At 40.3% G+C, this 16,474-nt stretch overlaps 1 protein-coding gene across 1 annotated transcript; it reads right to left on the bottom strand.

Annotated features, from left to right (window-relative positions):
* Positions 1–734: 734 nt before the first annotated feature.
* Positions 735–13,615, bottom strand: CCNL1 (cyclin L1). Its single transcript, XM_081911321.1, has 11 exons — positions 13,194–13,615; positions 12,751–12,825; positions 12,338–12,447; positions 6,372–6,492; positions 5,987–6,051; positions 4,267–4,366; positions 4,056–4,160; positions 3,368–3,509; positions 2,532–2,643; positions 2,332–2,430; positions 735–1,507 (listed from the first exon to the last, which is right to left on the bottom strand). The coding sequence occupies exons 1-11, from the start codon at positions 13,467–13,469 to the stop codon at positions 1,159–1,161; spliced, it is 1,554 nt and encodes a 517-aa protein (XP_081767447.1). The 5' UTR covers positions 13,470–13,615; the 3' UTR covers positions 735–1,158.
* Positions 13,616–16,474: the final 2,859 nt, after the last annotated feature.

Raw genomic sequence — 16,474 nt, 5'->3', positions numbered from 1 at the left:
TATTCCAGTTGGACAGTGTTATCCTTATTGTCTCTACACATAAGCCACATCCCCTCAAAACTATGTCAAATTCTACATATAAATTCCTGTACAAGCTGGGAAGGGTAGCATGTTTACAGGTCACCATTAGGAACATTTTTTGTGGCAGAAAAGGACATAAGACATGAGGAATAAGATACAGGGGGTCCTCTTCCTGCTACCGAAAGGCTCTCTGAAAGTTAAAGCTCAGGGCAGCTACAATAGATCCACAGTATTTGTTCCAGGACAGATAACATATTATGGCCATCCTCTTCTCCTAGTCATGAAAAACCAAGAATTAAAAATCTTGTAATATTATTGCACTTTCTATTACTAGCACAACAGCTTTTTCAGTTTGTATTTAAGCTGCAATGATGACTGGGTGTAGTCCTTTTTATTACTGCAATTGAGCAGCAAGCTTGCAAAACACTAATATGAAGTTTAAGTAGGGATGAGGAGGAAGGGAAATAATTACTGGCCATTTACATGCACAAAAGTCTAGTGACTAGTTCCATCCAACTCACTCCTTGAATTATACTCTGAAAAAATAATCAAGCCATGCTACTTGTAAAACATCAAGCTCCTATACCATTTAACTCAAAACAAGCTCCAGTGAAGCAGATTTGTGTCTGTGTTACCAAGCACTAAAGAGTTAAAGCAATTTGGTATGAAAAATTCCACATTTTGATGATTTAATGAGGTATTCAACAGAGTAGTTTAAAAAAAAAAAGAACAGTCGGTATATTTTATTTCTTGTAAAAAGGTTTTCACACATGCAGACTAAAACCAGTGTAAGAAAGTATTCACCATTATTTTAAACAAATAACTATACTTAAATAGAAATGTCTGCAGTATGCGTGTATAAAAATAAGGTACATTTGTACAGAAACAAATTCTCCAGTTTTCTTATTGATACAACTCTAACACATACAATTTAACCTGATCACTGTTTTAAATCAGTTTGATACTGCTAAGGTATTTTATGTGCAAAAATTCAACACCTTTTTAAAAAAAAAGTCCTACTTATTGAAGGTGTTGGGCTTCAAATCAAATCCTAATTTGACTTCTTTTCAAGTTTCAAACAGTCCCGCACATGGTATAATATGCAAGTGTAACTAAAGGACAGTTCAGTCTGCCCCGTCAGCGCCTGTGTCTGCTGTGTCCTGAGCGACTGCCACTGTGGTGCTTTCCTTTATGCGACCTTTCAAACGAGCGAGATCTCTCTCGCCTGTCCCTGTGGTGTCCTCGCTCGTGCCTGTGTTTCTTGGTAACATCTGTGTGGTCCCTGGATTTGCTCTGAGAACGGGAGCGAGACTTTTTCCTTTTGTGACCGTGTCTATTTGCACCTTTCAACTCTTCTCTGCTATGCTTGGGTTTTAAATGTGGTGATCCGTGATTATGATGCCTCCGAGGACTGCCGCTGTGACTACGTGACCTGCTTCTGGATCTTGAGCTGTAGGTTCCAGAGAGACTCCGTCTATTGTTGTAACTTAAAATGCAAAACAGCACAGTATTTAAACTTGCACAGCATACAAATTGTCTATTGCTTACGCAATGTAAAACTGCATCTACATCTAATCAATTTGACACTATATGGTCTTTTGTTCCTAATTTTCACAAATAACTCTCGAGAGATCACCTCCTACTACTTGTGCTGGGTTTTTGGAGGGGCTGTATCTTGTTACTGTTTCTTAATTGTACTATTTGCAAAATAAAAATTAAACTTGTCCCAATACACAAATTATCTATTGCCTACAGTATGTGAAACAGCACCCCACCTCGTTACTAAAGAAAACCGTATCAGACACCTGAGATTCTCTCTCACTCATATCTGTCTACAATATATAAAAATTGCTTTCAAATTTTAACAGACGGGATTTCTTAGGTGCAAGAATGTGTTATTGCATCTGTCCACTTAGTAGAATCCCAGGGCTACATAAACTGCCATAAATGTTATTTCATGCAGTATTTCTTCAGTTAAGTAGGGTGACAAAATTTAGTTTACTGGCACAGCAGTGACTAGGTCGCATGTACCAAATCCACAAAAGATAATCTTGCTTTTATTGCATATTTAAACTGAGACACTGTGGTGATATTTATTATTTCATTTCAGTGTTCCAAGAGCTTATAAGTTGCCAACTTTTGAACAGCTTTAGTAACTTTGTATGTTGTCTCAAAGCAGAAGGTGTGATATTTTCACATTAGAAGCCTTTAACTGCTCTTTATTTTCATGTTACTAAGCTTCCCTTCAGAAAAATATAGGAGAAGGAAAGCATATTTTAAGTTATATTTAACCATTATTTAAATACTCACTGTCTCCTTGGGGAATGGGATCTGGACCGTGACTTTGTCCTTGACTTTGATCTGCTAGCACTTCTGCTGCTTCTACTTCTTTTGCTCTCTTTTCTCATACTGGATTAAAACAGTAAGCATCATATCAATTTACAAATGCATATAACAACATACAACTTAGAATGAAGTGAATAAATCATATTTTACAGACTGCTACCTACCCATTGTAAGGGCTCTTGGAAACCACTTGTCTGTCTTCTGGTTCTTTTTTGATAATTTTTGCATTGATGCACAACGGAGATTTCTCTTCCACTTTCATTTCCCTTGGAGAGCCTATTAATTGAAATAACTTATGGTAAGAATGTTGAAGAAACAGAACTCTTGACATTATACTTTATAGTGAATTTGCTAATGCAAGTTTCTACAAATGGCATCAAACAAGGTTCTGATCACACGACAGATTTACATTTAATTTCTTATTCCTATAAGATGTCACACCCCCCCAATTTTCTTTCTAACGTAGTTTTAATTCATTTTCATCTTTAAAATGATTAGCACAGGTATCTTACCACATGTGCATGACTGTATATATGTGTGGTGCCAGTAAATAATTCAATAAATCGAGTTAAACTCTTAAGAATGGCATAAAAAGAGCAGAAAAACAGCTAGCAATCCCATGACAGTTTTTGCACAGACTCTTGAGGCCTATGGAGTGCTGAGAATTTGAAAAAGGAGGTTTGGTGGGAGCAGCTGTGGTGGAGTTTAGTGGAGTCCTCTGGTAATGAGGAAAACAGTCACCATTCATGCCAGTTTGGCAAGTGCTGCTGGCTTTTTAAAGGGGTTTCCAAAGGTTTATAGGGTGTTTCCCCACTATATTTCTCATATCCACGCAGTACCTGGAAACCTAACACCATGTAAGTGGGGAGATGCCTGTATATAAAGGCTGTAATATTTGCTCAGTCAGACATTCAGGGACTCCTAATTCTGCTCCGATTTTTCTTTTAAGAATTAAGTAAGTAGACACAGAATCAAGTGGACATTGTTATAAAAAACTTACAGGGCTTGGAAGCAGGTGAAAAGCCTCCCAACGTGGAAAGGGCTGGCGTTCCATCCGGGTTTAATCCTTTTGCTTTTAGTTTAGCTTCTTGAAGTGCCATTTTTCTCTTTTCAACTTCCTTATCAAGTAATTCATAGTTAGGCTGCAAGGAGAACCAGAGTGGGCATATAAACACACACATGTATCTCTTTGATTTTTAGCAAAGTATCTTATTTAATTTTTTATTCCACCCTTCCTTTCGATTGTGGCCAAAGAGGCACACAAAATAAAATACAAGTTTTAAAAAGCAATTAAAATACTAAACCTTGTCAGTTGCCAAAATGGAGCTTAAAATTAAATTACTTTATCACAGCATGCTAGCAGCTTCCATGCAGCATAGAATCCTGGAATTTATACAACTTAGCAATTGCATCAGGGTTGCTTGAATTTGCTCCCAGGAATACACAGCTTCTGTTCCAGGCTGTTCAGACGCTCCTCTAATGGCTAAGTTTGGAAGCAAAACAGAGCCTCTCAAAAGTATAGCACACACTCCTACATACTTGATGTGGGGTGAAGGCTTCTAGATATAAATTTTAAAATATTTCTGTGTAAGAAATTGCAACACTCCCTCCCCCAAACTCCCTAAAAGAGCACATCTTTTAGCATGTATGTAGTACATTTCGCCCCACCTGCAAGTACAGACAGTTACCTTCTTTCTCGTATACAACTTCAGTGTTGTTAAACATATCTCTTGAATTTCTTCTTCAGTAGTTCCAAAAAGCAAAAACCAATGGGGACGGTTAGGCAAAGGAATCTGGAGGAGAAATTATTACAAAAGCGGTTCAGAATCTGAAACTAGACAGTTTTATTTGAGATTGTTGAGATAAAGGTATGAGTGAAAACAGAAGACAAATTCTTACCTGTAGAGCTCTAGCTGCAAGGTAGATACAAGCACATGCTATTGTCTCTGGTTGAAATCGAACAAACACATTGGTTCTGAGGCTGTCGTTCATGTAATTCCTGAAAAATATGAATGTGAATTTGTTCCAAGTTCTAAGGCCTATTATGAAATCAAAAACATGAAGTTGGAGACTCAATCTACTTTATTATTTTTTCTTCACCTTCATACTATTAATTTAGATTCCAAAATGTCAAAATAAGTCTTAAAGACTAAATGCCTCAAATGCCCCAGGATCATTCCAACATACAGGCTCTTCTCATCTCTCTAGAACTCAGGAAAGTACAAGCTGAGTTTTATTTTGAGTTCAATCTTTATCACCACAAGTCGTCACTATGCAAGTCGTCACTATGGCTTTACATACTATTATATAACTCATGATTATTCTATGAAGTGTCCATCAACTAAGATTTAACTCTAAAATCATCTGTTCACATGACCACGTTAAAAAAGTCTAACTACATATTTAAATTGTTAATTCATTCTTTTGTCAAACAAATCAGTATGTTTTATTTAGTGCTAACAGCTACAATAGCTAAATGCATCTCCTATGATACAATGTAAAAACAAGATCTACAGGATATGTACTTCATTTCATAAAATTTATATACCAATTTGGCATCATTTTATTTTTGTAAACGGTTAAGCACTTGTGCATTCCAATTATGTCATGGGAATGATTTAAGTACGTGCTTAACACTTCTACTAAAAACAGTGGGATGTGACTGGAACTTGCTAAATCATTTTTATCAGCTGTTTTATCCATGGACTTTTAACGGCCCATGTGCAGAGAGGCTGCAAAGACTTTACAAAGTGAATGACATCTATACAGATGAGATACAAATATAAACTATAAAAACTCTGTGAAGTCAAGTTCTAACAAATTAAAAACATTCTTAATCACTGAAAATGTTGGTTCTCAAAATTGTTATTTCAGAATTTAGTAATAAACTTTTGCTTCTGAACATAAGGGCGAGACCGCCAAACATGCCAACTAATCTACTGTGGATGTTTGCTGGTTGCAAAAAATATGCTCAATACACAAAACAGTAAATAGTTAGGCATGTGCTAGTCCCTCTGCATGCACAACCCACCGCCAAATAACCCCCAACCACTTGAATCCAAATTGAGACAAAACTGGAAAAGCAGTTAATTAAGAATCTGTGCTACAGCTAGACTTTACCATTTATGCTGACAGGTCATGTCATAACTAGAATAACTAGGAAAACAAATACACATTTCATATGTATGTTGAACAGATACTTCTAGAATCAGATATACAAATCCTTTTGACACCCGGACAGAACTAGAAGATGCTGCCAGATGGATATGGACCACTTCAGTAAATCTTGGCTGAGAGCTTGCACTGCACTGGCTGGAGCGAGAGGCAGCCAATCAGGCCATCCTCAGGTCATGAGCTGTGGTGCAGAGGGCAGAGTTCTATGACTTACCATCAGAGGCTACCCTTTAATCAAAGAGTAGAAAAAAGAACAAAGTTAAATTGAGTTCTCCAAGAAAATGTGCTATGAAAGCCACGAAAATAGTAGGCAGAAAACAAGCAACGACACACATTTCACAAAGCGTTTACAAACTTACAGTTCATTCTTTGGTATATTGGACACCAAGCTTGTTTTGTTTCTGCTACTATTTTCCTGGCTAAGAGAGAGAAGAGGGAAACTTACCAGGCTGTCTGGACGAGTGTTTGATTACGTTCACATTCTAAGACTTGTAAGTACATAACAATGATCTGGGAGAGGAAGAAAAACAAAAAGGTAATTAAAACACCATTTAAATGTTAAGGAACATCTGTACCCACATCCATCTTGAACATAAAGCAAGGCAAACCTAAGTCTTAAATCTCATAATCTATCAACCCCCATTTCTGATGAAAATTCAAAATTCCACTCCCCCTAACCTTAGCTTACAATTAGGAGTTTTACCCTCTTCCTAGAAACAGGCACGTGTTCTTGAGTTATACAGGTTGTCATGTCTAGGAATTGTTTACCTTTCCTGTCACCATCAAGACATTTTCGCAGTTCAATATTGAAGAAACTTTCGTGGACTCACCTTATGTGGATGCTTGACATGAACACAAAATCCCAATTCCTTCAGCACCCTCCTTTCTGCTTTGATTACTTGATTTTTGGTGTTTATGTAGTTCTGATCAAGTATCAATGGGCTTGGAGTCCTACAGTTTGTAAGAAATAGAGTCAAAACGGTTTTCTATATCGAAGACAACGGCTTTTCTGTTTTCCCTTCCAACCAACTAATGGCAACAGAAACCAGATTCTAAACTCCTGCAAACAAGTTTTAGCTTTAATCTTGTGCTGTCCAAGTTAACTAATTCAGTACAACTATGTTAACTTTAAAAAGTTTTCCTATTAACATTCAGAATTTCACATTCAAAAACATTTCACTTCACATAAGAGAGATGATATACAAGGCTAAATTCCAAGTAATTCCTAGTGATGTCTTTTGGGAAGATTCCACTCTGAAAAGGAGCATAGTGGTGAATTCATCATTCAAATTACCACTATAGTTTCAACATCTGTAAAAATAAATGTGTTACGCATGGGAAATAAAACAAAGTTATGCTTCAGTCATTTATCTTGATCACAGAATAATCTAGATTTCTTAAATTGTACGTAGACTTATTTTTTTAAACGTACTAACAAAAAAAAAATGAATACTATGCTATAGTAACGAGAACTATGTTATCAGAAAGCCCTAAACGGACTTGGCCCTGTATATTAAAGGAACGTCTCCACCCCCACCGGTCAGCCGAGACACTGAGGGCCTTCTGGTGGTTTCCTCACTACAAGAAGTGAAGTTACAAGGAACCAGGCAAAGGGCCTTATCAGTAGTGGCACTGCCCTGTCCAATGCCCTCCCACCATGTCACACAGATAAACAACTACACGACTTTCAGAAGACATCTGAAGGCAGCCCTGTATCAGCAGGTTTTTAATGTTTGATGTTTCGTTATGTTTCTTATATTCTTATATATTTCCCTAGGGTGGCTAGGGAAAACCAGTCAAGATGTGTAGGATATAAGCAATAAATTATTATTATGATGAACATATTCCCTACCTCTAAATCCCTTTAATCATCTGTTTTATCTTGTATCTATGTCACAAATCACTAAGAAAGCACATAACCTAGTTTGTTAATACAGTTGAGGCAACATTATACTGTTCTCCATTAGTTAAATTTAAAATAACTTGCAAGGAGCAAGTTAAAAATATTTTACTGTGGCATTATTATGGAGTCTTCTACAAGCATCTTTATGTATAAATAATTTATATTGGTTATGGATAGCCTTAAAACAAAGTCTCTTCTCATTAGTTATGTACTATCTACAAGCAATATAATGCCTTTCTATGTAAAGATGCACACAGAATACCATTTTAATATTAAAATATTTTAGCTTGCTTGTGTGCAGTGTGTATTCCCCTACCTTCATTTCCATTGTTTTCTATGTTGAGATTGTAAACATCTTCAGGTAGTGATGTGTCCTCTTATATTCTAAAGCACCATACACAGGGATTGAACTATATACACAATCAGTACTATTTACTGCATTTTACAATGTTTGACATTCAGCAAACTGACTGAAGATTATGGGGCTTTTTTTAGGAGGTGTTTCAAATCCTTTTATGTATAAGAATCATAAACTGCCTACAGCACATCATCTGAATTCTGCCCCTGCATTTAACTAGAACAGGGATAAAAGCAATTCAAACTGCATTCTTTAGCTGTTTATGGTAGAATGACACTTCATTCATGAAAACTTGATAGTGAGGTTGCACTAAAACCAAATGCACATTACTGCACTGAAGACAGCTTAGCTTCACTAAATTATTTGGTAGTGCAACAGAACTAACCTAGGCAAAACAGCCTGTAAGATTCTGTGCACTGATATAAATTTACCTTGTGCTCAACATAGAAAACCTTAAGAAATCTGTATATTAGCACTTGTGAAAGATGCTTCACAACATACAGGTATTTCCTGTTTCCACTTCTGGTTGGTATACTGCCCAAGGTTAATTCAAATATTTGTAAGGCAGAGTGTTGATGCACTATATACTTCTCAGAGGAATGTTACAGATAGGTAGCCGTGTTGGTCTGCCATAGTCAAAACAAAACAAAATTCCTTCCAGTAGCACCTTAAAGACCAACTAAGTTAGTTCTTGGTATGAGCTTTCGTGTGCATGCACACTTCTTCAGATACATTTCTCAGAGGAATGTTCATTATCACGCACACCCTGTTCCAAATGTAACTCTCAGTCATCTTGCTGTTACAGACCAGCACAGCTACCTTATCCACAACTTAATGCAAGTTACTAAATGTCTCAAAGTGCCTATTTGCAATATCAGCCCTACTAAACTGTTTCTGAGAGAGAAATATACCTTTTTAACTTCGCAAATTAATTTACTTCTAATTTAGGTGCAAATCTAATTAGACTTGACAACTTGTTAACCTGAATACCCATAATATTTTATGAAAAAGTAGTTGGGAGGGGGAATAGATGCCACCTTATAGAGCCAAAAAAAGATGGTAGAAACTGTCTCAAGATACCGGATTAGCCGTCTACCAAAATTTTTTAGATCTTATATTTATTGCGATAGCAAGTCAATTATTGGGCTTAGAGTCCTGGTCATTACATTTTTGCATTTTAACTACATACCAAACTCCTGTTCGGCTCTATGCAACCTGTCCAGTTAAAGCCCACAGACTGCCAAGTGGCTAGCTATCCTACATTTATATGCTGGGCAGGGAAGAGTGGAAGTCCCCCTCTCTGCACCTACTATGAAAATGCAGGTTACTAGCATCTTGGGAGACTACTTTTAAGAATGCCCTCAGCTGGCAAAAGGACAGGCAGAGTGACAGGCTTCCTTTCCTTGGCATATGCAAATTTTATGCAGTTGTGTGTAGAGTTCACCGTAGAATTAACAATAAGAACGCAAAAAGGGTGCTTTCGTATCAAACCAAGAATTACATCAGCTATGCTTAAATATTAGGCACTGAAAACAGCCATGGCACTGCATAAATTTAGAGTTGTGTTAAAAAGTGTAATTATTACAATTTTAAAGGGACAAGAACATGATTCTCTGAAGCATAATACCCTGAGGAAAAAACTTTCCCACAAATTTCACTCCCCTGCTTCAGCGCTGGAATAATGGCTCAACGAGGGGAAGCACTTCTTACTAAGATGGCAGTAGGCATCTTATCAGAGTTACACGTGCATATCAAATCAAAGTCCAACTTTAGAGTTCAACAGAGGTTACTCCCAATTAATTTCATCCTCACTTGTGAGACTTGCTTCCATTTAAACCATGCACATGATTGGGATCAAGCAGCAAGTCTGCAAGGTAACTAACTTTTAACATTCCTTGTATAAATGTATCCAGATGTTACATCGAACAGCCCATCAACATTCATGTATATTTGAAGATATGGCATGAGTTATGATGACACTCTTTCAAATTCTGCCTAAAAGGATGTCAGGTTAAGGATCTAAGCCCCAACCTGTGAAATACTAAAGAAGAGTGACTTGACCCACTAGGAATGCAGTAATATGTACAAGCAAAGAGAAAATTATATTTGTTATGTTTTCACTGCTGTTGGTTTGTTGGCATAGCCTTTGATACAAATTATGTGACAGCTCCAATGCACACACAAATGTTGTGCTAATTCCAAATGCTTCACATTAACAGTATGTACTGTTGACAAAAATCCAACCATTCTTGTCTGCTGACAATTGACTTTTGTGGCAGCTTCCCCAGCCTTACTACCAAAGATCCCTTTTTAACGGGAGATGCTGAGAATTACTCCAGTCAAGCAAAGCCAAATGAGATGTTGCTCCTCCCAGTAAAAAAATCCCATGTGCCGTGAGCTTAAAATATTGATTTTTAGTGCACACCTGCCTATGATTGCAATGCTTATTACTTTTAAAGCATTTATTTCCCCCAGTTGTTACAAAACTGTACATTAATCATATAGAATGTGCACAAAATTTACTAACTGTGAATAACCTTGGTAGCAGCAAAAGCACTTTGGTTTACTAAATGCTATTTATGTTCTTAAATGAAAATGTGCATGTTTGTGGCAGTCAGTGCTATACAACATCAACCACTTTTTGCATTCCAAAGTAAAAACTTTTCTAATGAGTCTTTTTCCAGCGAGTACTAGATTTTAGGAACAAATACTACAATTGTGCTTGAGTGAACTACATTAAAGGTGAAGAATTCATTAAATACACAAAATAAAGCATTGAAATGTGACAGACAAACTATTAAGCACAGCATACCTAAATTTGCTAGTTAAAATTCTAACATTTGGCTAATTTACAAAAACCTGGACAGCAAAGATGAAAGCTTAAAACAAGATACAGGAGTTCTTCCAAATGGTTCACCAACGGCCAACCTGTCAGTTCCCCGATTCCAGTGACCTATTCTCAGAGCACTGGCTTCTCCTTGGGGATTTTCCATACGTCACTCACTGTTGCCATGACGACAGCTTCATCTCTATGAACCACTCCACATCACCCAGGCTTTGGTAAATGTAGCTGGTCGCTGTATAGTCGGTTGCAAGGGAAAAAAGAGCTAAAGTTAATAACATGTACAACTGATTTGTTTGTAAAACTGTAACACGCACAGAATAATGCTTTCATCCCATTTTAAAAAATGAGCCTGCATGCCAAAAATGTAAGATTTCTTATAGACTTGACTTGCTCCAGACTTTTCAGACAGTATTTGTTTTTAAGTTAGCTAAAAATGAATCAAGTAAAGTACATCTGCTTGAGTAAGACATCAGCACCCAACATGACATGCCAGGTTTTTTATGGGAAGACTTCTTTTTTAAAGAATTATGTTTTTCATCTACCCGCCATGCTACTTTTCAAATCCTGTCCGGCCAATAAATATTTATATTATTAATTAATTATAACTTCACTTGAAATCTAGACAGTGAGGGAGAAAGTCTTAGGTGCAACTGTTTCATTCAAATGAAGCTGAATATTCTTTTTAAAATAAAAAAGACTTGAAAAGAAAGTATATTAGTACATGTGCACGTTACCTGTGTATAAACTAAATCTACCTTTCTGAAAAATAACTTGTTTTGCCTAGATATGCTTTTAAGTGGTAAGACACATATTTGTATGTTGTTTTTAGGATGCCTCAGTATCCCACAAGATTTGGCAAAGAAAAATAAGCTCTTAAAAATGTCCCTAAGTAGTGAGGATATCACTGATATCAAGCCTATACGTATTTACTAATTAATCAAGAGACAGCTTCAGAAAAAAAATATTCAAGATAGTCTGCAAGTTTTCCTATGTTTAATCTTTCCTTACTCCTTTATATTTAAAGCTTTACAAACCCACAAATAGGGACAGCTCTACAACAATCACAAAAGCACACACAAAATTGAGACTCATCTGATGTATAGACAATCATGCTGAATGACAAGTGTTGTTCCTGTAATTCTAGATGCACATTGCTTCCAGGATTCCTTTGTTTATATCGTGAAGATACCATTAAAACAGGTATATGCTGTAAACCAAACCAAGCTGTCAACTTTCCCAACAAAACCACTACTATAGACGTAAATAGGGTAAACTTCAGTCTTCTGCTAAGAGCTTGAGAGACAATTATACACTCTCTACTACACTAAACATGGACAGAGGTCCAACAAGACCCAATATACATTTTCAGTAGAGTTAACATGTAATAAAAGATAACTACAAGTTTCCACTACAAAACAAAAAAGCAAAGCAAAGCAAAACAAATCAAACAATACTAGCTCAGACCTGACTTCATCCAGCTCATCAAGATCCAGAGTTAAGAGATACTTCAATCCACTAAGTCACACTAACACACAAAATCAACAAAATTCAAGCCTATGTCAGCTGTTTATCACCTTCAACCTGATCAAGCCAACCTACCCAAGCAGAACCTCTACAGCCTTTGGACTACATTACAGTGGGACAGTGTACAGTGGTACGTTGTGTATACCAAAAGCGGAGCTGATCTTACCTTTTAGCTCTTAACTGGCGCAAGTGATGGGAAACGTTGATCACATCTCTTATGCGACGAGGCGCTTCTTCAATTTTGGAAGCAAGATTGATGCAGGCCATCGCAACAATCTGAAAAAGAAACTCATTGCCGTGAGAAACTTGTTTTCCCCAGGAGTTCATACACAACACATTATAAACACGGCTAGGAGCTAACCCTAATGGGAGATACGCCAAAGAGACATCCACCCAAGCCAGAAACAGTGCTGTGGAGCCTCCTTGCCTGAGGCAAAAGAGTGGAGTCAAGATGAACAATCCTAGCTGAAAACACTCACTTCATACGTTTGAATGGCCTTCAGTACCTCTTGCTCCCTCCCCAAAAAACCACAACCAACGAAAACATTAAGCCTGCCTACACCCACCAAAAGAACTCACCTCGAAGCTGTGCTTGACGAACGACTTGGAATAAAAGAAGCGGTGAAACAACACCTGCCCGGTCGCCATCGCCACCTGCGAAGACAATCCCCCGGCGGGGAAGAGACAGGAAGATAAGCCATGTTAGTAACAGGCGAAGCGCGCATGCGCGGAGGCCAGCTAACGCCTCCCACCCTCCCTTTTCCGGAAGCGGCATCGGCGCCGGGCCTGTCAAGCAGGCCGAGGTCGCCAATCCGCCGCCATCTTGTGTCCAGCGCCCTCCTTTCCCCTCACGGAGCCCCGTCTCGGGTCAGCGCGGGCGGGAGAAGAGAAGAGGCGCCCTTGGGTGGCGGCGGCGGCCTCCCTGCCCTCACTCTCCTTCCCCTGCCCACAAAGCCGAGGCCGAGGCCTTGGGCTCCGCGGTAGGCCCCGTCGGAGGCAGCCCCCCCTCCCCCGCCGCTGACCTGCGGCAGGCGAAGCATGATGCCGGCGGCCTGGATGAGCTCGCAGCCCAGGATGCGCAGGTCCGTCTCGCTCTGGAGGTCCAGCCCGTCCTGCATGGAGGGCGTCGGCGAGAGCCGCTCCTCGGGGATGAGCGAGTGGTCGATAGTCAGCGACACCTCCGAGTACAGGCGGTCCCCGATGAGGATCCCCGCGGGAGGAGCCGAGGAGGACGCGGCCGGGGCCAGCGAGGCGCCTGAGGCGGCCGGGGAAGGATGAGTCCCGCTGGAGGAGGCCATGGCGAACGACCGCGACCAACACGCTCGGCTCGACGACCGCACCCGGAGCCGGCCACGCACGGAATAACGCGTTTGCGCCCGGCGCCCGATGACGCAGCGCGGAGCGGGGCGCGCTGGGAAAAAAGAGTCCCTCCCCTCCCTCCCGCGCTGACGTCAGGCGAGCGGCACGTTCTTCGTGCGTGAACTCGCCTTGGCGAGACGGCGAGGGGAGGGGGCGGTGAGCTCCAGCTGCTAAGAGGCGCTTGGAAAGGAGCCGCTTGCGCTACCCCTCCCGCCCCGTGCTATTTCAGGGCGCCGGAATGCAGTTTCGGAAAATGTTCCTTGATGTTACAAAAAAAATAAAAATAAAATACGAACAGCTGCTAGCTGCCAGCCCACCTCTTTCTGCAAGTCGGAAACGTAGCATTTCAGGGATGTTTTAGCTCAGCCTGTCGCTGCTCTGCTATGTTTCTACTTGCAAGGACACACACACAGTGATACCTCGGGTTACATACGCTTCAAGTTACATACTCTTCAGGTTACAGACTCCACTAACCCAGAAATAGTGCTTCAGGTTAAGAACTTTGCTTCAGGATAAGAACAGAAATTGGGCTCCGGCAGTGCGCCGGCAGCAGGAGGCCCCATTAGCTAAAGTGGTGCTTCAGGTTAAGAACAGTTTCAGGTTAAGTACGGACCTCCGGAATGAATTAAGTACTTAACCTGAGGTACCACTGTATATTATTGCCATAGGAGCATGAGCATAGCCAAGGAGGGGGACAGCTGCCCCTCTTATAAAGCAATACAAATCTGAGCTTCTGTGTCTCCCCCCCCCCCCCAACAAAAATCCTGGATACGCCCATGCATAGGAACCAACGGCCCTCCATGAAGTATTTTAGGAGGGCGGCCCTGCCAAAGTGGATGGGAATTGCCATTCAAATGGTGAATGCGTGCCACATCTTGTGATCTGTTAGGTGGGGTGTGGCTTACCTCCACCCCCCTGGTTTCCTGGTTGCACGCCTGTATATTATGCACACAAACAGACAAAGGGAAGCATGAGAAGTATGTTCCCTTTATGTGCCCTTAGAAATAGTTCTGTACACAGTTCTGCTTGCACCATTCCATGCTGTTGCAAGTTTGGGCAAAGGCCCAAAAGAAGATGGAAGAAGGGCTCGCCCAAGATATTTTGGCACCTGAGCAGTGGCGTAGCGTGGGTTGTCAGCACCCGGGGCAAGGCAAGTAATTTGCGCCCCCTAACCCGTGGATTTGCCCCCCCTAACCCTAACCCCCAGATGTTGTGCCCGGTGCGGCTGACCCCCCCCTGCACCCCCCACGCTACGCCACTGCACCTGAGGCAAACTAAAAGATGGTGTTCTGGTCTGATTCACAGCTGTTTCAAACACCACACTATTCTGCCACAGAAAACTCACATCGTGTATTATACATCTATTCACAAGTGGGTGTTTTTTTAATGCTTAAAAAAGTGCTTTCTGTGTAGGAAATACAGTCATTGTTTGTCCACATTTGTCTCCAAAGAGCTTAAGGCTGTATACATAGTATTTCCCAGTGCCAGATTTACCTATAAGCTAAACAAGCTATACCTTAAGGCCCCACTCTCTTGGGAGCCCCCTAAAAAATTAAAGGAAAAAAACAACTGGATGTACATTTCCAAAATACAAGATAAAAAACAAATAAAATAAAACCTACATACAGCAACACCTTTTAGGTCCATAAATTACCATATATTCAACACAAAACCCCGACAATTTCTTGTTGACAAAAGACAGCTGGACATATAAAGGGCCCCATTACCTTCAGTATCTTAGGGCCTCGTCAAACCTAAATCCAGCCCTGCTCCAGTCCCATTTTATCCCATTAGTCTTGCTAGGTTGGAGGACTGGCCCAAGGCTGAGCAGGCCATATGGGTTCAGGTTTCTCCCCCGCCCCATATTCTTGTCTGTTACTCTAACCACTATACCTCACTGCAACATATACATATGTAACAAAGCATCAGATGAAGAAATCCCATCAAAGTGAAGACAGTTAAGAAGCAACACAGAGTTCTGAGCCAATATGAAGGCCTCTTATCCCAGGCACACTTTTTGAACGCAGGTCAAAATACCGTAGTTGCCTTCCCTCTATTCAGCTGAGTGACTGAGCAAATGTCCCAAACTGCCCTTCATTTTATGAGGCGAACAAATGACAGGAGGTTAGACTTCCTTGTCTGCATCATAAGCGCTCTGGCTGGAGTTTCCTGGTAAGCGAGAGAAAGGTGCATTCTGCATATGCTCAGGAGCAGTGTCCAAAACTCCCATTGTTCTAGGCTGGGGTAGGCAACCTAAGGCCCGTGGACCAGATCCAGCCCAATCGCTTTATCAATCTGGCCCATGGACAGTCTGGGAATCAGCGTGTTTTTACATGAGTAGAATGTGCCCTTTTATTTAAAGTGCATCTCTGGGTTATTTATGGTGCCTGCCTGGTGTTTTTACATGATTAGAATGTGTGCTTTTATTTAAAATGCACCTCTGGGTTATTTGTGGGGCATAGGAATTCGTTCTCCCCCCCCCCAAAAATATAGTCCGGCCCCCCACAAGGTCTGAGGGACAGTGGACTGCCCCCAGCTGAAAAAGGTTGCTTACCCCTGTTCTAGGTGCATTTTGAGACAGGGAATTCCTAATAATAATAATAATAATAATAATAATAATATTTATACTCTGCCCATCTGGCTGGGTTTCCCCAGCCACTCTGGGTGGCTTCCAACACAAAAATAAATTAACCTATTAAACATTAAAAGCTTCCCTAAACAGCGTGAGCTGCTTCTGAGCTCTGGGTACTGTCCGGCGCATAGCTGTCAACCTTTCTTTTTAAGGGAAATTCGCTTATTCAGATTAGGATTCCTCGTAAGAAAAGGGAAAAATTGACAGCTATGGTCCCACGCCTAAGATTTCAGATTATTACTAGACCATGTGAAAAATGAACGTAATATTTTAACTGCAGTTTCTTCATTTTCAGCTTTGTATTCTTGTTAT

The sequence above is a fragment of the Podarcis melisellensis genome (genome assembly GCF_964234715.1).
Source record: "Podarcis melisellensis genome assembly, chromosome: 5".
Lineage (NCBI taxonomy): Eukaryota > Metazoa > Chordata > Lepidosauria > Squamata > Lacertidae > Podarcis > Podarcis melisellensis.
The sequence above is the reverse complement of the archived record's forward strand: the minus strand, read 5'-3'. Positions and strand labels throughout refer to the sequence as shown.

Excerpts from the sequence above, each read along its gene's own strand:
- CCNL1 (XM_081911321.1), bottom strand. The coding sequence starts at position 13,469 with ATGGCCTCCTCCAGCGGGACTCATCCTTCCCCGGCCGCCTCAGGCGCC. Across the intron at positions 2,431-2,531 it reads TCCAAGAGCCCTTACAATGG|TATGAGAAAAGAGAGCAAAA; the intron begins GTAGGTAGCAGT and ends GTTTTAATCCAG. Across the intron at positions 1,508-2,331 it reads TCCCATTCCCCAAGGAGACA|TTACAACAATAGACGGAGTC; the intron begins GTGAGTATTTAA and ends TTGCATTTTAAG.